General features: G+C 37.7%; 1 protein-coding gene across 1 annotated transcript; it reads right to left on the bottom strand.

Moving 5' to 3' along the window:
- Nucleotides 1–578: 578 nt before the first annotated feature.
- On the bottom strand, nucleotides 579–26,645 carry LOC127423876 (tricarboxylate transport protein B, mitochondrial-like). The gene is made up of 9 exons (XM_051668544.1): nucleotides 26,543–26,645; nucleotides 10,928–11,035; nucleotides 10,330–10,429; nucleotides 6,262–6,400; nucleotides 6,080–6,164; nucleotides 3,736–3,840; nucleotides 3,416–3,531; nucleotides 1,941–2,014; nucleotides 579–1,784 (listed from the first exon to the last, which is right to left on the bottom strand). The coding sequence occupies exons 1-9, from the start codon at nucleotides 26,619–26,621 to the stop codon at nucleotides 1,670–1,672; spliced, it is 921 nt and encodes a 306-aa protein (XP_051524504.1). The 5' UTR covers nucleotides 26,622–26,645; the 3' UTR covers nucleotides 579–1,669.
- Between the last annotated feature and the right edge of the window lie 115 nt (nucleotides 26,646–26,760).

Raw genomic sequence — 26,760 nt, 5'->3', positions numbered from 1 at the left:
AACGCAAGAGTGGCTTAGGGACAACTCTGTGAATGTCCTTGAGTGGCCCAGCCAGAGCCCGGACTTGAACCCAATCAAACCTGGAGAGACCTGAAAATGGCTGTCTACTGATGGTAGAGAGACATTGAGAGAGAGAGGGGTTCCTTCTACCTATTAGACAAAGATCTATTGTAACAGGGGCATAAAGAGATGAGGAATCTCTCAACAGTATGAACAGGGGAGATGGAGACACTGAGGGTGGATAGCAGTGTTGAATCTTTCATCTAAAAGAAGAAAAAGAATCTCATTCTGCCAGTGATTTGAACAAATGCCTAAACTTTGGTATGCAACTCATTCGGCACCGTTTGTAAAACAGAGATGAACGATACCTCACTCTAAAAATAACCGGATTAAAAATGAACCAGTTGGCAACCCAGCGCTGGGTAAATAATGGACAGAACACACTTTGGGTGAAATTATCCCAGCAAAGTTGGGTTACGTATATTAACCCAAGTACATTAAAAAAAAATGTATGCTCAAATTAACAGTGAACTTGACAAAATTACACTTTACTTAGTTAAACATCAGATAAAATCTTATGAGCAATTTATGCAGATTTATTTAGCTAAATCCAAAGGACTCACATACATTTTCCAGCAACTGTACTTATATTACATTACACAAAATAACACTAAAGACAGCTTATTTAACCATGTTATGAATATATATATATATATATATATATATATATATATATATTAGCACATTGTTTAGTACTAGGAAGCTTCCATTCAGATCTACAAAGAAAAAAGTCAACATCATACTGTACATACAGTATGGCACAAACTATGGGACAAATGCACCAACTCACAAATACATCAAAACATCAACAATGAAGCATGAAATCTGTCCAGACTGGCGATACAATTATTATAAATGTAAGTTCATTCTAAAAAAATAAAAAAATAAAAATCTGAGGGTTTAATGGTTAAAAGGCACATGTGCAAAATAACAGGAAATAAATATAAAATAAATGTAAATTAATATTAATAAAAAAGGCTTACATTTTTTTTTAAATGTATACGTTAGATAAAAACAACAGGCATAAAAAATGGATACTACCATCATAATATGGAATGATCAGTAGGTTCAATTTCTCTTTATATGTACAAATGTACACCCTAAATATCCATATACTCCTCAAGAATTTCAAGACTTTCAAGATTTTGTCGGTCTGGACAAGTTATAACATTCATTCTAACATTAAATACACTATTTTTTTTTTTTGTACAGTTTTCTATATATACTTTTTGTCTTTTGTGTATGTACAAATGTCTGTAAACCTGTAATTTTTATAATTTAGCTATTAAATTTGGCACTCGTAAATCGCTTACAAGTTACCATCTATATATTTTAGAGCTATGATTTAGAGCCTCTGTAAGAAATAAAAATATATTATTATTATTATTATTATTATTATGTGCATATTTCAAGGAAGCACTAATAAGAAGAGATGCTGGCAAAAAACTAATAAAATTAAACAGAAATAAAAGTAAACAGCTGACTGTGACAGATCCAAAAGCTAAATGTGTGCAAACTGAGGCCTGCATTCGGTACTGCTATTGAAACTTGATGTATTTTTCACACAGTGATTGCGTCTCATGTAATCTCTCTTTTTGTCTTCATTTTTTCACTCTGTCTTCCAGGCTTTGTTCAGGACCTTCACCACCTCCTCATAGATGATAAAGACGATGGCCACGTCCAAACACACTCTCCCCAGACGAGGGACCGTGCCCTTGTAGAACCTGCATGAGATGTCCACATACACGTGCAGTAAAGGTTTAAAAAAAAATGAAAGTGGTTTATAAACTCTTTTAGAAACAATGTACTAACATTGAGGAGCTAATGGTGAACTTGAGCTTGAATTTCTTGAACAAAGACACACAAACACACACACTTACGCAGCTGGTCCTTCATGTCTCATGATCTTAACGGCGCAGTCCATGGTGTTTTTATACTTGTGAGCTTCCAAACCCTGAGAGGAAAACAACACATTAAAAACTATATCAAACACTTCTTTATTTTCAATGGAAATAATGAATATTGGTATTTAGCAACAATATTCTGTGTGTGATATTGCTTTGAAGTGACAAGTGAAAAATTGCAGCCACAATATGGGCAGTTATAAAAAACTCCCAATTTGGAACGCCCAATTCCCAATGCGCTCTAAGTCCTTGTGGTGGCGGAGGATGAATCCCAGTTGCCTCCACGTCTGAGACCGTCAGTCCGTGCATCTTATCACGTGACTTGTTGAGTGCGTTGCCATGGAGACATAGTGCGTGTGGAGGCTTCATGCTATTCTCCGCGGCATCCACGCTGAACTCACCACACGCCCCACCGAGAACGAACCACATTATAGTGACCACGAGGAGGTTACCCCATGTGACTCTACCCTCCCTAGCAACCGGGCCAATTTGGTTGCTTAGGAGACCTGGCTGGAGTCACTCAGCACACCCTGGGATTCGAACTCACGACTCCAGGGGTGGTAGTCAGCGTCAGTACTCGCTGAGATACCCAGGCCCCCTTGGCCAGTTATTTTTGACAATTTTTGCTCCTCCAGTGAAAATGTTTCCAAAACAGGATCAACCGTTGTGTGTAGCTGGCTTTCAAGGAATATTCTGTGTTCAATAAAAATATTTTGTGGCATAATGTTGATTACCACAAAAGAATAATTTCGACTTGTCTCTCTTTTTCTTTAAAGAAAAGCACAAATGTGTGTTCCAGTGAGACACTTACAATGGAAGTCAATCGGGCCAATTTTTGGAGGGTTTAAAGACAGAAATGTGAAGCTTATAAAAGCACTTACATGAATTCTTCTGTTAAAACTAGAGTATTATTTGAGCTTTAGTGTATTATTTGCGCTATTGTCATTTTTACGGTCATTATAGGGTTTACTTGCTATATCGTCATAGCAACAAAGTTGTAATATTCTATATAAATTTACACAGAAAAGGTTAGTAAGTTATTTTATCACACTAAAATCAGGTTAACACACACATTTTACTTTAGAAACAGTGAGTATTTTAATGTTTATGGATTCGTCCCATTGACTTCCATTGTAAGTGTCTCACTGGAACACAGATATTTATTTATTTGAAATAATTTTATTTATTTTTTGTGGTGATCAACATTATGCTACATTACAACATTATGCAAATTCTGTCGATTAAGCGTAACTTGTTTTGAACCCAGAATATTCCTTTAACGTTTTAGAAGTTATATAAATATATAAATAAAAAGTAAAATCCTTTTACACAAACAGGGAAAATAAAATGGCTGGAAGTGCTGTGCAGCACGTCGTAATGCAATGCAGAGAATCTATTTGCAACATGCATCTTTGGACACGAGTTAGGGTCCCTTAAAAGCGCTTGTGTACCTGCATTCTGGTCTTGATGACGTCCAGAGGCGTGTTTCCAAACACACTAGCTGCCCCAGCGATTGCACCGAACGTACCTGTTATGAAGGGGTTGATGGACTTGTTGGGGTTATCACCTAGAAAGCCAAGAATGACAATCATCAGACGCATGTGCATATGATAACACACAGGCTGAGATGGGACTTTATTCTGCTGGCCCCCTGAGTCCTCAAGGGGCCAGCAGAGGGCAGTGCTGCTCACCAAACCGTACAGTACACGCCGGAACAGGGATCTTTTTCTACACTGCTGAAAAGTTCATTCATAAATACACACTCACTCACCTTTGTACCAGTTCCTGAGAGATGTCATGACAAAGAATCGGATCGCCTGATTGGATCCTTGTTTAAGGACAGTCGCTGTAATGCCTTGATACGTCCCCCTGATTCCTGAGAGACAGACAGAAATACAATGTACATAAAATAATTCACAGTCATGTGCACTAATGTATGTTAGTATAGCACTACACACTACACATGGAAGCAGTCTGTAGTTTGAAGAGGGCAAATGTCTAGATCAAATAACTTCACTGTAAATGTCCACTACCATCAAGAGTGATGCAACAAGACAATGTGAATCACAGCAAATATCTGTGATTTTTTTCAACAAAACTTTTCACATAAAGTGTCACAAATGTTTGTTAGTTTCTCACGAAACCTGTCAAAAAATGCCCCGTTCATGTTTCACCCCATAACAAAAAGAAAAAAAGATGAAGAAAAGAAATGATATTTTGCTTAAAGAAAATGTATTACAATTCCCATTGATTCTCATAACTGCAAAACAGTCATTTTTTACTGTATTATAGTAAAAAAGATGCTGTTGTACAATGATTTTTTAAATTAAAATTAAAGGGGTAGCTCAGCGAGTAAAGACGCTGACTGAGTCGCGAGTTCGAATCCAGGGCGTGCTGAGTGACTCCAGTCAGGTCTCCTGAGCAACCAAATTGGCCCGGTTGCTAGGGAGGGTTGAGTCACATGGGGTAACCTCCTCGTGGTCACTATAATGTGGTTCTCGCTCTCAGTGGGGCGCGTGGTGAGTTATGTGTGGATGCCGCAGAGAATAGCGTGAAGCCTCCACGCGTGCTATGTCTCCGCGGTAACGCGCTCAACAAGCCACGTGATAAGATGCGCGGATTGACGGTCTCAGACATGGAGGCAACTGAGATTACCCCCAAATTGTAGAGAAAAGAAGAGAAAATCCAAAAATAAATAAATAAATAAAATTAAAAGTGCAGAGGGAGTCCTACTATATAGTATACTACAATTTAAATAAAATATCATTTTTTCATGTTGCGGTAATGACAATATCATAATAACAAGGGATGTCCCGATACCATTTTTTGGATAACGAGTACGAGTAGCGATACTTCCTTTTTGGTACTCGCCAATACCTGTTTTTTGTTTTATTTTATTTTTAATTCCACATCAACAATTTATTTCAATTTCATCATCATCATCATCAAAAACAAAAAAAATTATTAAAGCATTTTAATATCATTTTCAACATAATATTGTAATTTTAATACAGAACCTCACAGCACATCATAAATACAACATTAGAGTTACTTTTGTCGAATAAATTGCTGCATAACAGAATATCACAGATGTGAGATATTGCTTAAATATAATACAATTACTCTTGATTTATTATTATTATTATTATCATTATTATAAGTAATAGTAGTAGTAGTGTTACATGAATATTACATATAGTAACTATACAGTAGTGATATATTTCGAATTTACTTTTTTCCATTTAAATTGAGTTTTTTTTTTTGGCGTAAGCTTTTAATTTGAGCCCCTTTCCGTTTCTGTGTTTTTGACGGTAGCTTTTCACTTCCAGGAAAGCAGGTCGCTAAGTGACCCAATGTGATTATTAAACCACAAAAGGCTGCAATTAATTGAATGAATATGTAATCTGTATGTGCCTTGTGCTACAAAGTGAATTGGCGCTCTGCTCTCTGTCATCTACTAGAAACAGACCACGTGATGATCATGATAATGTTGATAATGATAACACCGGCTCCACACATTCACATGCGCTCACATTTAAAGCGTGCAGCACATGCAGACTATATGTTTCTCTCTTTAAGTCGCAGCCTTTTTAGTTTAATAATCACATTAGGACATACCGTGACTTTAATTTGTGCGCTGAATGTTTACAGAATGACATTCATGTCAGATGGTATCGGTTTTTGGTATCGGAGCATTTTCAGGCACGATTACAAGTACATAAGCGTGGTATCAGACCCAATTCTTATACCAGTATCAGTATCGGGACATCCCTAATAATAACCATCTTTTTTCGCAGTGCTGTTATTGAGAATTGGGGGTAATGTGTGCGTGAATGTCACGTCACAAAGTAAAAAATCTTAATGGCCCTAAAAATAGGCTTCATTTTCTATATGCAAAATATTATTTATTTGTTTCTTGTCAAACAGGGCCAGGACAATTTCTTGACAGGATTCATGAGAATCACCCTTGCTTAATAATAATAGTAAAGCCATTATAATGGCAGTACTGGCCACTTGTGTGGGACATTTGCACTTGGTGTGAATAGGCCTCAAGTTCTGAGTTTTTCCCACAGCACTGAGGTTCAGTAGTCAAAACAAAGCACTCAGTTCTGTACCTTGTGTTCTGACAATCTCTCGCACTCCATGAAAAAATCCTTGATATTTGGGATTGGCTGAGGTTTGATCATGGATGAATTTCACCTGGAAATGTGAGAGAGCAACATGGCTTTGGTAAACGTAAGGAAGATATAACTGCTACCATTCTATTCAACATTAAACGTTTGATCTTTGACCTTACCTTTACGGTCTCCATGGGACAGACGATCAGAACCGCCTCCATGACACCTGCACCTAAACCGCATACTAAACCACGACTGCTGTCTAATTTCCCTGACTCATCTTTCATCTGATTACTCAATATTTCAAACACACCAAACCTGCCGAAAGAGACACAGAAAAGGATATCCTTATTTTAATATTAAAGCCAACATAAAAATGACATTCGCAACCCATTTTACTTCCATAATGTGAAAAGGTTTATTAAATTTTTTTTCTCCCCAATTTGGAATGCCCAATTCCGCTCTAAGTCCTCGTGGTGGCGTAGTGCCTCAATCCGGGTGGCGGAGGACGAATCTCAGTTGCCTCCGCGTCTGAGACCGTCAATCCGTGCATCTTATCACGTGACTCGTTGAGCACGTTACTGCGGAGACGTAGCGCACGTGGAGGCCCACGCTACTCTCCGCAGCACCCACGCACAACTCACCACCTGCCCCATCGAGAGCGAGAACCACATTATAATGACCACGAGGAGGTTACCCCATGTGACTCTACCCTCCCTAGCAACCAGGCCAATTTGGTTGCTTAGGATGCCTGATTGGAGTCACTCAGCACGCCCGGATTCGAACTTGCGACTCCAGGTGTGGTAGTCAGCGTCTTTACTTGCTGAGCTACCCAGGCCCCCCAAGGTTTATTATTTTTAACATAATAATTTCAGTCAGTGTACAGTATTTGCATCATTCTGCACAGATGTGTACTGTATATCCTCATGAGACCCCGCGTCCACATGTGTGGAAGTTGTATTTTGGCTTCGCTATACGCAACGCATCATTTACATTAATTTGAACCGACTGAATACTGTTTGCAAGACTTTACATTGTCATTTAAGGGTTAAACTTCTGGTGCACAGCGTCACATGACACAACAGCATGACGCTGACTTCCGTGAAGTGCTTCTACCGATGCAGCGCCAATAAAAGTGCCTCTGGTAATAAACCTGTTTACGTTTTTTGATTGAAACCTGATTGGTTGTAAAGAGGAACATCTCTAGTTTCATTTGATATGCCACTTTAAAAAATCCATTCATTTCTCGCGCGTCGGTGCTGATAAACATTATGTCCACATGTGGAAAATGGGATTTATTCCCTCAAAAGCTGGGGGGAAAAAACAACATGTTAGTTATTTTGAATAATTTCCAACTATAACACATCTGTGAATCAATCTATTCATGCAAAACCTGAAAAATGTTGCTCTCAGAGGCTTTATATGGAGTTAAGGTGCATTTCAAACTGTTCTGAGACCAGTGCAGACAGACAGCACACTGGAGGTTAAGTCATTCACTAAATAGGGAGCAAGGGAGCATCTTATAGCTCTCTATGCAGATAAGTGCATTCACTCCTAAAATCTGATCAAAAGTTCAGTTTCAGGCTGCAGATGATGTTTGGATCACTCAACATGTTTGACAGACATGAGACAATGATAATCAGTACATAGATTCAGAATTTATAATGTATCATTTTATTTTAACATGGTTGGCAGTGACTGGATGATGCTGGACATTACTTTTAATAAGATTTATTTATTCAGTTTTATAGAAAATCAGCTGTAATGTCTGTAATGTCTCAACAACATGAATAACCAACACTCCTGGACACATAATAAACTATTTGATTAAAAAAATCTGACTTTCTATAGCTTGGTATTACTGAACATTTCACAACTTAGTCCCGCTGTCCACAATTGTTTTTTTTTTGCTTGTTTATTAGGTCCAACTAGTTAAGGAAATGGAAAATGCACACAGCAGTCGTGCTCGGGTCTCAGGACGATAAAGGCTTATCAATTGATTGAAAGAACGAGACGAGGCGAGCAGAGCATGAGGGCAGTAAAGTATTTAGACACCAAACCTCAGCACACAAACACAGTTATGCTACAAGAAAGAGGAAACACAGCCATGCATTGCACAAAACCTATTCCCTTTCCATGCCTCACCTGAAAGAATCAGTCTGACCTTTAAAGGATTTTTATCCTTCCTCTTTAATTACACAGCATCAGCAATGACCCGGGCAACCGCTGGTGGGGCGGCCACAGGTGTCCATTAGCAGCAGGAAAGCAGTGGTGTATTTTTACTACCTGTTCTATTTATTTATTTATTTATTTGCAAACGTGTTGTTTTCATCGCTCATTGCTCAAGAGATAGGACGACAGGAAGTCCAGCAGAGATAGAGAGCTATTTATAGAACTGAACTGAATTGTACTCGAGGTAAACACAAACAAGCCTGAACTGTCATTAATTATTGTACCTGTCTGGCTTCTGTCTCTACGGGCACAATAAATGTACACACTCCTGTTGACCTCTCTCTCTCTATATATGTTGTTTACATTTTTAGCATGACTCAGATTTAACTTTTTCAAGACAGAGGCTCTTTGGAATGAAATATAAGTGTACTGCATGGCAGTACTTACTTTGTACTGCACAGTATACTGCCTATTAGTTAACAGTATGTAAAAATGCAGTATGCAACAATAAACATTTAATATGCTCAAACAAACAGGTTCTAAATAACTACAATAAAGCAGCTTGGATAGTTTTATTTTGCATTTTAATTTTGCTTAACATGCACAGTATGCATGCTACATACTTCATAATTAGGAAGAGTAGTATGGTAGTATGCTATTCCAAACATCGCCTATGTCACATGTTGCTCTCCAGTTATTATACCAGATATATCATTTATTTTATTAGTTATTTTGCATGTTTACTTCAACAAATCCTAACAATCTAATAATGTGTCAAAATGGAGATAGTTGGGCACATTGCATTGTGGGATACAGTAGTCCTGGCAGTGTGCTCTGTTGTTTACTACACATCTTAACATTCAGTTATTATACAATATATACATTCAGAAAATGTGCATACTGTGCACATTATACATACTTCACAAACTTACATACAAAGCAAGTAGTATGGTAGTAAGCTACTGAAGACGTAGCCAAATTCTTTCTCTCTGCACTTATTCTCTTTTGTCATATTGATTTTAATTATTTAATTCTACAACAAACCAGCCATGATGAGGCTTTTTCGAAATGACAGTCTTAATGCTGTTACACTACAAAACATATAAAGACTTGTGAATATATCTTGCTTTAAGGACGTTTAGAAATTTTAAAAGAAATCAAGACAAAGATACTGATTAAAAATATGATTTTTGGCTGTGCGGGACGGTTTGGGTGTGGCATTCTGGAGAGCACAGCAGAATGTAAATAAGATGAAGGTTGTAAATGTAATCTGGGCTTGAATCCAGCAGTCTTAGATGAGTCCCAGAGTCAAATGTACAGAACAGACTCCATTACTGGGGCAAACACAAGGTCGCTAATGGAATTAGCTAATGGAAAAAGGGGGACGGAGGAGAGAGAGAGCGAGAGAGAGAGAGAGAGGAGCGGAGGTGGAGATGAGGAGTAGAGGATAATCAATCTGAGTGCTGAAATGCTGGACGGAGGGACAGTCGGTTTGTACAGTGACACTGACTTAAAGAGACAGGCCACTCTAAAACACATCTGAACCAGAACCCATCAGAACCTCTCTGGAATGCATCAGTCTGGTTCCGGATGTAAAAAAAAAACTCATTCATTTTCTCCATAGGGAAATCGATTATTAACGATAACTTACAAACCATTAAAGACAGAGGTTGTTTTCATTTTTGGGTGGACTGTCACTTTAAAGGGAAACACAACACACAGTGTTGTCTATTTAGAAAGTGTGTGATTTCTTCAATGACCAGAAAACTTCAGAGCATCAGTGTGACAGACAGCACTGGACACGCACCGCTGGACCTGTCATCTAAACCCATACACACAGGCACAGCAACATCACCAGCCTATAAATGTGAAAAGTGCTGCCATAAAGATCTGCTGTGTGTGTGTGTGTGTGTGTCAGACAGCTTTTCTTGGTTGAACAAAAACAATCAGCATAATAAATGTCAGCTGTCTGAAATAGATGCATTAATGTGGCAGCGACTGGCTGCCCAGCTTAAGAATGCATGAAGATGCATCTGTTTGTGTGTGTGTGTATGTGTGTGTGTGTGTTTGTATACCTGACAGCAGATTTAGGTATGGAACCGTACAGTAATGAGCTGAGGCCTCTATATAAACCCTTCCCTCCGTGATGACGAACAGTCTGTGATACACAGTCCACTGCAACAAAAAACATTACAACATCATTGCAGCTGATTTCAGCATCTGCAATATAACAGACATAAAACTCTTCACCTATTAAAGACTCTTCCATAATAACATTTCTTATAATTGGTATTGATATTAATAATACATAGTATCAATAAATGGTAAACTTTTAATGGAGATGAAGAAAACATCTGTGTAGTCTATACTGACATATAACTAAGATTTCATAAATGAGAGAACAGCTGTCTGTTAAATCAGCAGAAGGCTTGTTAAAATGTTCTTTGAGCTTCAGCCAGGAAGATAGAGACAGATAGACAGAGAGAGAGAGAGAGAGAGAGAGAGAGAGAGAGAGAGAGAGAGAGAGAGAGAGAGAGAAGGGAAGATACGTTTGTTTACTTTCTGCGTAGCAGCAGCAGATTGGAATCAGTTCTGGCCCAGAGACTTACTAATTATCTCCAAAGAGGATGTGTACGTCAAATGTGAGGTGTGTGTGTGTGTGTGTGTACTCACTGATGCCTCTGTAGCGGGGAGGGTTGGCTTTCTCATCTAACTGTAGTTGAGTCTTCACATACTCTGTAGGAAAAGTGATGCAGATTTCAATGCCGCCCGCGATGCCACCTACAGAATGCAGAACAATATGATGAGTCACAAGCAGCTCACAATCAGTCAAAATCACAATCAGTGATCATGAACAATACAGATCAATCACAATAAGATCACAAAATGTCATAATCTGTTCGTAATAGTCAAACTCAGTATCATGAAAAGTTCAGATCAGTCACAGTCAGTGATCATGAACAGTCAAGATTAGCCACAATCAGTGATCATGAACAGTCAAGATCAGTCACAATCAGTCATCATGAACAGTCAAGATTAGCCACAATCAGTGATCATGAACAGTCAAGATTAGCCACAATCAGTGATCATGAACAGTCAAGATCAGTCACAATCAGTGATCATGAAAAGTCAAGATTAGCCACAATCAGTGATCATGAACAGTCAAGATCAGTCACAATCAGTGATCATGAACAGTCAAGATCAGTCACAATCAGTGATCATGAACAGTCAAGATTAGCCACAATCAGTGATCATGAACAGTCAAGATTAGCCACAATCAGTGATCATGAACAGTCAAGATTAGCCACAATCAGTGATCATGAACAGTCAAGATTAGCCATAATCAGTGATCATGAACAGTCAAGATTAGCCACAATCATTGATCATGAACAGTCAAGATTAGCCACAATCAGTGATCATGAACAGTCAAGATTAGCCATAATCAGTGATCATGAACAGTCAAGATCAGTCACAATCAGTGATCATGAACAGTCAAGATTAGCCATAATCAGTGATCATGAACAGTCAAGATCAGTCACAATCATTGATCATGAACAGTCAAGATCAGTCACAATCATTGATCATGAACAGTCAAGATTAGCCACAATCAGTGATCATGAACAGTCAAGATTAGCCATAATCAGTGATCATGAACAGTCAAGATCAGTCACAATCATTGATCATGAACAGTCAAGATCAGTCACAATCATTGATCATGAACAGTCAAGATTAGCCATAATCAGTGATCATGAACAGTCAAGATCAGTCACAATCAGTGATCATGAACAGTCAAGATCAGTCACAATCAGTGATCATGAACAGTCAAGATTAGCCACAATCAGTGATCATGAAAAGTCAAGATCAGTCACAAACTTTCACAATCAGTTTATAATCAGTCAAAATCAATACTCTTAAAAAATTAAAAACAGTCAGAATCAGTGATCATGATCAGTCAAGATCAGTTACAATCATTTCACAAACTTACAATCTGTTCATAATCATTCAAAATCAGTGATCATGAAAAACTAAGATTAGTTAAGATCAGTTCACAAAGGGTCACAATAATTTCATAACCAGTCAAATCAGTACTAATGAACAGGGGCAGGTTTACAATTTCTGACGCCCCAAGCAACAAACCAACCAGGTGCCCCAATTTTGCTTAAATTATATAAAACTGATTTTAAATCATAATCATAATATCAGCCGTTGTAGCAAAGTTCATTCAAAATGTTTAATGAAAAACAATTATAGTTCAAGATAATTAATGCATATTTTCCAGTTTTGTCGACAATACAGTGATAAAAAAGCAATATTTACATATATTTTTACAAATCACTTTTTTTAAAACATTGCCGTTTATCAAGCGCTGAAACTTGACTTTGTGCAGAATAATCTGGAATAATGTTAAACATTGTAACAGTCACCTCTTTGCAACCTGAACTTGTTCAAAACGTTAAATCTTTGTGACACCTGCGCTACAAACAATCTAGACGCAGAGCAACGAATGAAACAGAACGCAGGTGTATTAGATGCAAAGATATTTGCGAAATGTCTTATTGACATCCGAGACGTACTTATTGACATATGTCTTATAGACATATTGCAGAAGAGCAAACAATGTAAAATAGATGTATTCCAGATGTAAACACACTCATCAAATAGATGTCTGGGTGTTGTACGTGTTCTATAAGGAAAAAGAGTATAACACAGATGTCTCAAGACACGTTTTTAACAGTTGATGTTCTTTTTAACTTAAAAGAACGTAAAAAAAAAATTGGGGTGCTCCTGCACGAGACGCCAAAACCACAGCGATACGTAATGCAATGGTCAAAGACATCCATTTAGCATGTTTACCTAGAACAAAAACTTAAAAACAGCATGGATGGACGCAACAACACATTTGGTGTGAACAGCCCCTTATTAACAAGTCACAGCACCAGTGGAAGTTTCTCAAAGTTACCTCTCAGAAAAAAAGTCTTTTGTTGACTGTAGGTAAATATCCACTTTATGCAACGATTAGTTTGTTTTCTGTTTTATAAAATATCCCGATGCTGTTTTAATGAGTGAGAAGCTGCTGCAAATTATTCAGTGAGATAGCAGTCCGAACTAATCTGACTGAATAGCCAAACGATTCAGACCTTTTTGCTAACCTGTTTGGCTAATTCGCTGAAAAGAAAAAAAAAACGTAATACTCAACAGAATGATTTATTCGTGAATCTGGCATCACTAGTTCTGATTCAAACGTCAAGATCTCTGATATTGTCAGTCAAAAATGTTTGTCAGATAAATCGAAGCTTTCACTGTCAATGTTTTTTAAAAGAGACACGACTGGACTCGGGGTTAAGTCCAAGTCCATACGTGTTCGAGTCCGAGTCAAGACCAAGTCAAATTGCTCACGAGTCCATGACAAGACCATGAAAATATGGTCTTGGACTCGGACTCACGAGTCCGGTCTCGAGTATTACAACACTGGTCTAAAAATGTGCTGGTCCTGCGTGAGACACTGAAGAAACATGGAGACATGGTGCAGCAGTCAAGGATGTTCGTCCAGCGTGTGTTTACATAGGAAAACAGTGGAAAACCAGAGCAGACGCACGCAAAAATGTGTTCGGTGTGAACAGCCCCTAACTCATGGGCGAAACAAGTTCAGAAGTCCTGTATATTTTTTCATAAACTGCTCACACATAACATCATGTCACCCCTCAAGTGGTTTTTGCAGAGCTTTCCTACCACTCCCCCACCCCCCTGAATTTTCATTGTCAGATTTTGTACATCTCTAACAATCATAAGTAGTTCATGATCAGACTTGATTAGCAAACCTCAGATAAGTCTACAGAGTCGCTGGATCTCTCTCTCTCTCTCTCTAATTGTAATAGCTTATCTGCCCATGGGGAGACCATTAGCCTAGCCATGACCCACTACATGTAAGCCATTAACACACACACTGCCTCCTACAGGTCTTATTTACTTAACTTCCACATGAGCAGGTTGTATTGTCAGTGAAGGTCTGTGGATTTGGTTCATATCGAATGAAAAATGAAACTTACACATACAGCAATGACTGGCTACTGTGTGTAAGAACTGTGTCTGACTGCAGTAAATGTGACTGTGTTCTCTCTATTTGTGCCTGATATTAATGACAGCATGTGCAGAGAAACACACACACATGCTGCACTGTTTGTCAGTCTCACTGGGACAAACTGAGATATATGAGCATGCTGTGAAGCACTACAGTACAACGCAATGAGAAAAACACTGCGTCGATCTCGACACACCCTCTCTTTCTCTCTCTCTGTCGCCCCTTTTTATTTTTTCTCCATTTTTTGGCTTTAGATCAATGGATTTTATTCTAACACTTTGGAACCTGTTTGACATGGGGGTGTTTTAGAATTACACACAGATACACACAGCTGCTATAGCTACTAATCAATAACACCATGAGCCTAGAAAAATCATAAATCAACCTAAAGGCTTTTACAAGCTTTCTGACACACTCACTCTGCGTGTGTGTGTGTGTGTGTGTGTGTGTGTGACAGAGTGAACGGCAGGAAATGACCAGACCAGCGCCACATCTGAGACTTGCCATTTAAATACGATTGATTTATATATGACGAAAAATCTCATTGAAACAAGTTCAGTCTCTGTATTACGCAACACCGTGTGTGTTTCGTTAATAACTGGATGCATGAGTTAATACTGCAGTCAGCATTTGCACACGTGTGATTATAATATCACTACTGCAATATCCGTCATTATCTGTCAGTTATTCGCTAATAACAGGGTTTGTGCAGGTTTCATGAACTTAAATTTGTCGAGACATTTTAAGGCCACCTAAACGGATATCTAACATACACGCAGAAATGTGTCATTGTTATTTTAAGGGAACATACATACAGTATATATGGTGGCATTTTAAAGCTCAGAAACATCTACATCAATTTTGTATTTATTTTTACAAAAAATAAATTAAAGGGGGCCTGGGTAGCTCAGCGAGTATTGACGCTGACTATCACACCTGGAGTCGCAAGTTCAAATCCAGGGCGTGCTGAGTGACTCCAGCCAGGTCTCCTATGCAACCAAATTGGCCCGGTTGCTAGGGAGGGTAGAGTCACATGGGGTAACCTCCTCGTGGTCACTATAATGTGGTTCTCGCTCTCAGTGGGGCGCGTGGTGAGTTGTGCATGGATGCCAAGTCTCCACAAGCGCTCAACGAGCCACGTGATAAGATGCGCGGATTGATGGTCTCAGACGCGGAGGCAACTGAGATTCGGCCTCCGCCACCCAGACTGAGGTCACTACACCACCACGAGGACTTAGAGCGCATTGGGAATTGGGCATTCCAAAAAGGGGAGAAATAAATAAATACATACATTTGAACAATATTGGTCAAGATGGTCTGAATATATTACTCCCACTGATTTACATTCTTTGTAAAATAAATAATATTTTGTGAATTTTTCATCTACCTAATTTTGCCTTTTTTCTTCTTCTTTATGTTTTTTGTGTGTATATTTTGTATAGATATTATTTTCTTTTTTTGTGTAATTTTTGTTTATTTGAAAAAATAGATAAAAGAGTTGATTAAATAGAAGGTATGTTTTATTTACTATTTGTGAGTTGTATGTATGTGATTCGATTGGGCTTTTCTGAATAACAATAAAAAACAACGACTGAACCTAATTGAAATTACCATAGTAACCAAGCAGATAAGATAGGATAAGATAAGATAAGATAAAGTTAGGATCTTCCTGTAACACACCCCCAGGGCTCTGTGCAAAAATGCACCAGAAATAGCACATTTCTCTGTTTTTACTGTTACATTATGAAATGTGTTGAAACTGTGATTGCATTAAAATGTTCAGTAACAGTAGAATCCGATCCGTGGCACTATCAGCATTTTTATAAGATTTCTTCACCAATTTGGGGATGTTTAACATCAGGATTGCATGCTTCCTTACATGAGCACTGAGTTATTTCTACTCCCCTGTACAGCACGAGTAAGTATTTTTATTCTTTTATGTTTAGTGTATTGTGATTCAAAACATTGATATATTGTGACCTTTTACCCGCTTGTTTCTTATTGATCCGCATTGGACTGGTGCTTTGTGCAGTCATACTTGGGTCCATTTCAAGACTTTTTCAGAGTTTTATTTTGGTGCTTGAGAGCCCAAATCCCCAGAAAAGAGCAGTCTGGACATTCAAAATGTCTCCTGTTTTTCACAGAAGAAAGTCATGGGTTTTGAGCAATGTAAGGGTTAGTAAATGGTGACTGTAAACGATTCCTTTAATTGTTGTCACTGTTTTAATTAGATTCAGTGATTCCTGATCATCTTACTCCCACTGGAGGAATGCATTTCAGGATTCTGGCATTACATCAGGCAAGAAACATGAAAGGAAATATGACATGAATTATTCCTTTCATGTTTCTCAGGGAAGCAAACAGAAACATTATGGCTCTATTAAAAACTTCTGAAGGGTCTTGAGCTGTTGCGAGCGGCGCTCAGGTGCAGGGCTCCACAATAAAGATGGCCCAATGACCCAGGACCAGTGTGAGCGAGTTTGGGGCCACTTTCAGGCCGGTGCGTTGTTATTGCGTTTATTGCGAGAAACTGCTTAAGACACCAAAGTGGTGTTGGGGTTAACATGCACTGTGCACTCTTAAAAAGACAATGGCCACGTCCTCCAGCAGAACCCTCCTCTTAAACCTTTAAATGGCATTCATTTACATTTATGCATTTGGCTGACACTTTTATCCAAAGCAACTTACAGTGCACTTATTACAGGGACAATCCTCCTGGAGCAACCTGGAGTTAAGTGCCTTGCTCAAGGACACAATGGTGGTGGCTGTGGGGATTGAACCAGCAACCTTCCACTTACCAGTTCAGTGCTTTAGTCCACAACACCACCACCACTCCATTCACATTTACATGACGTTGTTTTCTGCAAAAACCCTGTATAAGCTGTTTTCTTAGGTGCATGTAAATGGGGTACTGCAGTCTACATCCAATGATCAAGCACATGTGAATTTAAATATATGAACTTCTGTGAGATTTTGGACATTTCAGTTGCAAATTCTGCTCATGCACGCTAAATACCGTATGTAAACAATGCAAAGTTATCTAGCTGGTTAATATAGATGAGAATTTGTTACACTTGTGAACAGCTTGCGATAGCCTGGAAGCATCAGTTAGAATGGGTTGAAAATATAAACAAGCAAAAAACATGTTTATGAATTAACAGCGTATTATAAAATATCTTTTTCATTTTCTATTTACACTATTTCTGGCAGGGCCTGTGAAAATGGTAGTGCAGGTAAACTCAGCATTATTGGCCTGTTAAGCAGTGAAACCCTTATTAAGCACAGAGGTGGATGATGCAAGAGGGACAATCAGCAGGACAGAAAGGAAAAACAGACTCTAAAGAAGAGAGAGAGAGGACATGGTTGTGAATGGAGGAGTGGAAGAGACGCTGTGGCCAGAAACACGCTGACGAGCCCTCACTGCGCTTAATTGCAGCCTCCCGGCAAGACCAGACACACACACACACACACACACACACACACTCTCTCATAAGGCAATAAAAGGCTTGAGTGATGTAGAAAACACAATAGTAGAAAGCTGACAGGTCTCCATTAGACTGAACTGCCCACAGGCGACCACAGATCTGCACACTGATACACACTAGGGCTGAACATGAGAACCGAACAAAAAACACAAAAATTGCATGATTTTACTTTTTCAACGTAAATCAAATGTTTCAATTATAACGTTGTGACTGTTAGTTTGCCATTTAGGGTGGTTAGTTAACAGTTGGAACAGCAACTCTGTCCTACAATGCAAAACACAGTAATATGACGACACTGGAAATTAGAAAAATAGCTTTTTGTGCAGCTAAATGTCCTGTAGATTATAATATTATAATATAATATAATATAATAATAACTAGATGCAGTGCAACTTATGGAATGGAACTATTTTTGGACACACGGTCTTAAAACGCTCATGGTGCAAAACATTAAATAGAGAAATGTATGATAAAGTCCTCATACAATCAATTGACCCCTGTACACTGTATTTTCCATCATGCATTGGAGAGACTCAATAACTAGTTAAACAGGTCAGTATAGTAACTAGCTAGTACTGGTTACTCCAGTTTGCCATAGGTAGAAACACTGACAGTGCTGGTTAATCTGGTCACATGCAGTTAGTGTGTGTGGATGGAAAATACTGGAGAACGACTGCAGCCCAACCCACAGAGGAATCTTCTCCTTGAAGATGAAAAAAATACCAATGTCTTTTCAAATAAAAACACTTTATTCTAGAGTGACCTATTGGGATTTGTCTATATTAGAATGATGCTGTAAAATGACTCTTTTACATATTCTGAAATGCCTTAAAAAAATGATTGTAATACTGCAATTTTACAATACTCCCAACATAGCCTCAACTGTAAACAATGACTGTAGGGGGGGCCTTGGTAGCTCAGTGGTAAAAATACAGTGGCTACCACCCCTGGAGTTCGCTAGTTCGCTAGTTTGCTAGCTCGAATCCCAGGGCGTGCTGAGTGACTCCAGCCAGGTCTCCTAAGCAACCAAATTGGCCTGGTTGCTAGGGAGGGTAGAGTCACATGGGGTAACCTCCTCGTGGTCGCTATAATGTGGTTTGTTCTCAGTGGGGCGCATGGTGAATTGAGCATGGTTGCCGCAGTGGATGGCATGAAGCCTCCACATGCACTATGTCTCCGTGGCAACGCACTCAACAAGCCACATAATAAGATGCACAGGTTGACTGTCTCAAACGCAGAGGCAACTGGGATTCGTCCTCCACCACCCGGACTGAGGCGAATCACTATGTGACCACGAGGACTTAGAGCGCATTGGGAATTGGGCATTCCAAATTGGGAGAAAAAGGGGACCCCCCCCCAAAAAAAACAATGACTGTAAATTTGCAGCCTTTTGCCAGCAGCGCTCAAAAAAGATATATCTGCCTATTTTTAAGTTTTACGGATTGCAATTTCGTAATAACATTTAGACAAACTGAATTGTGTAATGTTTAAAAGTGCTATATGTAACAATTTTCATGTAATATTATTTGTTTTTGTTTTTTTTGTCAATGTGTGAACGGCTTGTAACGCAACTTAAAAACTGAGCCCTTCCCGGACTTCCTAGGTTGCCTATTAAAGCCTGTAGACTGATTTTCATGCTAAGGGAGCGGGTCGGTTTTGCCGGGAAAATCCAAAGGATGTGACGTTTATGCGCGCTCCCGAGAACCTCAGTGCGTCTCTTCCGCTATTCAACAGCGACAACAAACTGCAACACTAGGTAACGTTATCTTAGAGATGAAATCCAGCAAACGTCCGGCTCCCAGCACAACACCGACTCCTACACAAACTCAGAGTAAACCAAAAAAACTGATCTACTGAATCCTGTCTGGCTAAGCGGGAACATGATCATGGTCGAGCGAAAACTAGAGTGAACATCGGCAGGGCATTTGATTCCTGGAGGGACCTTCATTCGGTTTTGGGGATCAAAACTGACCCTGAATTGGTGTTCTTCTTATTGGACAGGTAAACTTACATAACTGCAAAGCATGTGAAATATAGTGCCATAAGGATTGATCTGTGTCATTTTAGATAACTTGATCTTGCCTGCTAACGCTGACGAATTACAAGCTACCTTGCTTCGTAACATTCAAATAATTTCAACGATCTTCTCTTTATACTAAAAGTCAGGTATACAGGATAAATGTAAGCAAATACGCTGGTTTCTTGATCGTAGTACAACATATGACATACAAAACATACAACAGTGCAACAGTAAACTGTCTGGTATAGTTGGGTAGTATGTAGCTGTATGTGTGTATCAGTATGCTATGCTAGCTGATAAGTAGTTTTAGTTTTGTCTCAAAGTTTGTAGTAAAACAATCATAACTGTGTAATTTTAATTATGCTACCTCATCTGTCAGTATGATGCCGGTGAATCACGTTCAGTCTCTTTGTACGTTACATCATTGTTTTGGCCGATGCTCGCTCGCTCGCTCGTGTCCCTATTGAGTGTGTGCGCGAGCACGAGCAACAGGTAGCTGCTGCAGTTCACTTAATGGCCACAGGTGTCACTAACAACAAAGGTTTCTGAATCTTACATACTGCACCTTTAACAAAACTGTTTTTTTTTTGTTTTTTTTTAAGATTACTCCATTCAATTTGATGGAATTTTGTTATGAAACTGAAATGTGTCCATCTTAAAAAAAACAAACAAACAAAAAAAAAAAAAAATGTACAAATACGGACATTTCGATATAATTTGTGAATTGAAATCGATACAATGCAGAAATCAAATTTTAGCTAGCCTTCAATACAACACTTTATTTCAAGAAAGGAAACGTCAGTGAATAAATTTGGTTATCCATTCCATATTTATTTATGTAATACAAATGACTGAAGTATGTCGGTAACCTGTAATACTCCCTCATTCCAAACACTGATGTTTTCTTTCTTCTGTGGTACACAAAAGTAAATTATATTAAAATCATGGTTAGTTTTAGGGTTAGGGATTAAACAACTTTGCAAAAATCATAATAACGTTTGTTGGTTCCTTTATTTTTCTCTATGGGAGTAAAAGTTTCTTACGATTTCTTACGATCTCGTACTATTATTGCGACTTGTCATGAGACCGGGTTTTTACTGCAAATATACTGAAATAAAATGCTATATTTCTAGAGTGAACAACACTGTGAAATGAACGTTAATAATGGTATGACTAACTGCTTATTCCTCATGTGTAAGTCGCTTTGGATAAAAGTGTCTGCTAAATGACTGAATGTGAATTAGCAGCATTGTGCTGTACAATTTACGGTGAAAATTACTCCAATTTGCTACAGTGTGTGATGAGACATATTTAACTTAAAATTACTGGTAGTCAACCTCATTGAGGCTCGAGATCCTAAACGTGAAGCATGTCACACACCTGTACCGCTGTCACACTGCTGTAATCTCTGACATACATATGACTATGGGACACTGTGTGTGTGTGTGTGTGTATGAGTGTGTGTGTGCGTGTGAGAGAGTGTGTGTGTGTGTGTGTGTGTGTGTGTGCGAGTGTGTGTGTGTGAGAGAGAGTGTGTGTGTGTGTGTATGAGTGTGTGTGTGCGTGTGAGAGAGAGAGAGTGTGTGTGTGTGTGCGAGTGTGTGTGTGTGAGAGAGAGTGTGTGTGTATGTGAGTGTGTGAGTGTCTGTGTGTGTGTGAATTTGTGTTTGTGTGTGTGAGAGAGAGTGTGTGTGTGTGTGAGTGTGTGTGTGAGAGAGAGTGTGTGTGCGTGTTTGAGTGTGTGTGTGTGAGAGAGAGAGTGTGTGAGTGTTTGTGTGCGAGTGTGTGTGTATGAGAGAGAGTGTGTGTGTGTGTGAGAGAGAGAGAGTGTGTGTGTATGTGAGAGTGTGAGTGTCTGTGTGTGTGTGAATGTGTGTTTGTGTGTGTGTGAGTGTGTGTGTGTGTGAGAGAGTGTGTGTGTATGTGAGTGTCTGTGTGTGTGTGAATGTGTGTTTGTGTGTGTGAGAGAGTGTGTGTGTATGTGAGTGTGTGAGTGTCTGTGTGTGTGTGAATGTGTTTGTGTGTGAGTATGTGTGTGTTTGAGTGTGTGTGTGTGAGAGAGAGAGTGTGTGTGTGTGTGTGTGTGCGCGAGTGTGTGTGTGTGAGAGAGAGAGAGTGTGTGTGTGTGTGTGTGTGAGAGAGTGAGTGTGTATGTGAGTGTGAGAGAGTGTGTGTGTGTTTGTGTGCGAGTGTGTGTGTGAGAGAGAGTGTGTGTGCGTGTTAGTGTGTGAGTATGTGTGTTTGAGTGTGTGTGTGTGAGAGAGAGAGTGTGTGAGTGTGTGTGTGTGAGAGAGAGAGAGAGAGTGTGTGAGTGAGTGTGTGTGAGAGTGTGAGAGAGAGTGTGTGTGTGTGTGTGTGTGTGTGAGTGTGTGTGTGAATGTGAGAGAGTGTGTGTGTTTGTGTGTGAGAGAGAAAGTGTGTGAGTGTGTGTGTGAATGTGAGAGAGTGTGTGTGTGTGCGTGTGTGAGAGAGAGAGTGTGTGTGTGTGTGTGTGAGAATGTGAGAGAGAGAGTGTGTGTGTGAGTGCGTGACATGAAACGCTTCCAGGTCACTGATGGGTTTGCTAATGTACAAATCAGAGCTGCTCTACATTGTGTCCAAAAGCTGACAGCACAACACTCTCCTACAAAAGTCTGGAAACCACACAAACACACTGTATTCAATTCCAATCTACTCATTAAACCCTGATACACACACACACACTGGACTTCTAAAACAACCACACCTTTCAAAAAGAGATATTTTTAATGTTAGCTCAAAACAAACAGTCAAAAAGCATCATATACACTCAAATACAAAAAAAAATGAAATATGTTTTTACATCCAAAAACCACCCAAAAGCACTTCCTGAACATTACATGGGACTATAATATCATCACATAAACACACATAAGATCACCACTCTGTAAGACAACACACACACAACATGAACATGAGCGTAATGAGCTAATTGGACCTTATTCTAACGTAGTGAGGTTGATTTAGCCATATTAAATAATATGTTTGGGTTGAATAAAAGCAGTTAATTTCCACGTTACTGCATGAAGTACATTTTTGGGTACCTGACAAAGCATGCTTGTACATGACAATGACAATTTACAAATTAGACGTTTCTTTTCCACTGAGCAGAATAAAGACAAAATGATGGTTTCATCCAGCCTAAACCACTACTGCCTGTCACAGTCTTTCCAGTTAAATAAGACGTGACATAATCATCTGAAGGTTTAGTTTGTGTAATTATAGCCGGGCAGAGCACACATGAGCGTATATAGAGAAAGAAGAGGCCTTTAATACTGGAGAAAATACTATCACAGTCATTAGAACTTGTCATTTCGTTTCAGCTGAGCAGCTCCCAGATGGTATTTAACTAATTATCCAGAGAACACCAGAGCAGATCCATCATCGTTTACATATATAGAGAGAGAGGAATAACCAAATCTCCTTTGTAATTTTACTAAATGTATTCTAAGCTGCATCTGAAGCGGCATATAATACAACAAAGACTGTTTAATGCAATGCAAGATGATGCTGCTTTGGTTCTGTGTAAATGAAATGCAACATCAGTGCAACCTATATATAATTTAATTTCACATTTCTATTTCTCTTTCATTTTTATTTTATGCTTTTTATTTATCTGTATATTTTGCAATAAAATTAAAATATATTGTTTATATACAGTACTTATAATGCACAACTTTAAATCAACAGTTTTATATTTTTTCATAATTTTATTCATTTTTCTTTCATATTTTCAAATATCTGAATATTTCACAGTAAAAGTAAAATATATTGTTTCTAAACATTTAACCAACAGTTTTAAATCAATAGTTTTATATTTTTCCATATATGATATTATATTTATTTTGTATTTTTTAAATAATTCATATTTTCTATTTTCATATTTCTGAATATTTTGCAATAAAATTAAAATATATTTGTTTTTATACATATAATCAACAACAACTTTAAATCAATAGTTTTATATTTTTCCACATTTTATATCTATTTTTATTTTTTAATTCATATTTTTTATTTTCATATATCTGAATATTTTGCAATAAAATTAAAATATATTGTTTTTATACATTGATTCAACAACTTTAAATCAATAGTTTTATATTTTTCATATTTTATATTTCTTTTTTATTTATTTTATAATGTCATATATCTGAATATTTCGCAATAAAATTTAAAAAAAAAAACATTTTTGACTTAAAATTAACAGTTTTAAATCAATAATTTTATATTTTTCCATATATGATATTATATTTATTTTAATTTTTTTAAATAATTCATATTTTCTATTTTCATATATTGGAATATTTCGCATTAAAATAATAAAACAAATATTGTTTCTATTCTTCGAATAAAAAATTTTAATCAATAGTTTTATATTTTTCATATATGATATTTCTTTTTTATTTATTTTATAATGTCATATATCTGAATATTTTGCAATATTTTTTTTTAACTTAAAATTTACAGTTTTAAATAAATAGTTTTATATTTTCCATATTTTCTTTATCTTATTAATATATTATATTTTCATATATCTGACTATTTTGCATTAAAATTAAAAAAATATTGTTTCTATTCTTAGAATAAAAAATTTAAATAAATAGTTTTACAATTTTCCATCGTTTTCAATTCGATTGCCTCATTCGCAATGCTTCATGGGATGTTCGTCATGGTCTTTTGCTTTTGTCTTTTTCTCTTTAAATTAAAGTTTGTAATGTTATGATTCACCTCAGAGCTGGATGGTTTGGTGAATGGTGCAAGTCTTTATAAAGGATTTTATGAAATCCCAATCAAAAAAAAATTAATAGTAAAAATACTTCTGGAAAATGGCCGGCCATTGTTGCGCTCTATAATAGAGAAATAAAAATCACATCATTCATTCTGTACAGACAGTTTCATAGATCAGTTAACAAGGTGTCTCTTATTTTGAAGGTACAGAATAACATTAAAAAACATCCTTGAGCTTTTTAGATCACGACTGTTCAGATGCTTCTACAGGAGGATGACATTTAGTCGGCTTTACAGAACAAATATTGAGATCTATCGTTAGTTTATGTGAGTATTTTCTGAACTAACAATTCCCTTTTCCCTGTATTTTCAATCAAACTCACTCCAAACACAATGAATTCAGGCTGTTTTCCCTGTAAAGACTTGAGCAGAAAATCGTTGAAAGTGTGTTTTGGTTATTCTGTAATGACTTGGGTATCTTCTTGGTCATTTTACTGTATTTTGTGTTATTACACTGTTACATAGAAGCTATTTCTACATGACCCTTAAAAATGACTTGCATTAGTGTAACCTAATGTAGCCCATTCAGAAGTCTGATATATGGCAATATATACAAAACACATATTTAAAATGGTTTTCACATACTTGTACATACATTTCAAAGCACTACAAAAATGACAGTTTTCATATATGTAACATATAGTTTTTACTGTATATATATATATATATATATATATATATGTTCATTTATGGCCATATGCACTGTACTTTTTGCACATTTCAACATATATGACCATTGTTTCTGTAATTTTACTTTTATCATTTGCACATTAATGCCATTTAATTCATTGTGAAGCACCTTCTGTATATTCTGTTTATACTGTTTTTAATCATTTGCACTGACTGGTCTGCCATTTGCATTTCTTAAAATGTGCACTTTATCATATATATATATATATATATATATATATAGAGAGAGAGAGAGAGAGAGAGAGCTATTTGCACTTCTGTTTGGATGCTTCTATATTTCTCTGTACCTGTACTTGGAACAATGACAATATAGTTAAATCTAATCTAGTAATTACACACTGTAAATACATGTGGTTTATTAGTATTACCAGAGATTATTTAGCAGAGACGTGGCCACTTCTATTCAAATGAATGGAACAAATTGGAACGCCCAACGGTCTACGGAAGTTGAAAGGAAGCCCCGCCTTTCTTAAGGTAAAGAGCCAATCACCTTTTAGATACAGACATCGCCTGTCAATCAACTCGCTCAAGCGCATGCGCATTAGCTATACAAGCCTGGAAAACTGCGGTTTTTAGCGTAATATGAGGTAAAGAAGCACAGTTTATGATACCAGTGTTGTCAGGTTTTACTGCTGATTTGACGTATGTCGTTTAAACGTAGACTTGGCAAGTATTTTTTTGAGATTTCGGTCTTTCTCCATTCAAACAGACAGAAGCTGCACTGTCATGACAGGAAATAGCCTCCCGAGAGCGTTCCAAAGATGACCGATAGTGGACTGACTTGCTAGGAAGACTTTGGCATTAATACAATACAATTCACATAAACACTGTAAAATAAAGTGTGACCTATCTGATTTCTCTAAGGGTAGTCAGCTTGATTCAGCCGTATTACATTATATGTATGACCATTTGATTTTGATCTTACCACAAGAAGTATATTTGTAAGCTGAATGAGAAACCAGGCATTGTTTAGTAATTCATTTTCACAAACATACCACTTCAGAAAACCCAACATAAACTTACTCTTTACTGCTTTCTTTCCCTTTTGTAAAGCTTATTTCGCTACTTCAGAGGTAAACAGTCGTTCTCAGAGTGAGCGAACTTATGTCAGTTATGGAGTAGAGCACCCTGAACAGTTAGATTCTTCTTTATTTATAAGTTATTTATTTTTATGTATTAGTTATGTGTTAAAATCGTGTGCAACTGACCTGCCAGGATGGCTTTTCCAGGATGGGTGAGTTTGACTTTGCCCGCGGGCGCCGCTGCACTCAGAGATCCGCGCGTCATCTCCTGTCAATCACTAGTTTCATATGAGAGCAGCGCGCGATCCGTCCCGGATATATACTGATGACGTCAGACTGAGCTCAGCCAATCAGCAGGCAGATCACACACAGGGGCGGGGCGCCTCTCTCTCTCTCTCGGTGGA

This window comes from Myxocyprinus asiaticus, chromosome 33 (genome assembly GCF_019703515.2).
Source record: "Myxocyprinus asiaticus isolate MX2 ecotype Aquarium Trade chromosome 33, UBuf_Myxa_2, whole genome shotgun sequence".
In the NCBI taxonomy this organism is placed as follows: Eukaryota; Metazoa; Chordata; class Actinopteri; order Cypriniformes; family Catostomidae; genus Myxocyprinus; species Myxocyprinus asiaticus.
The sequence above is the reverse complement of the archived record's forward strand: the minus strand, read 5'-3'. Positions and strand labels throughout refer to the sequence as shown.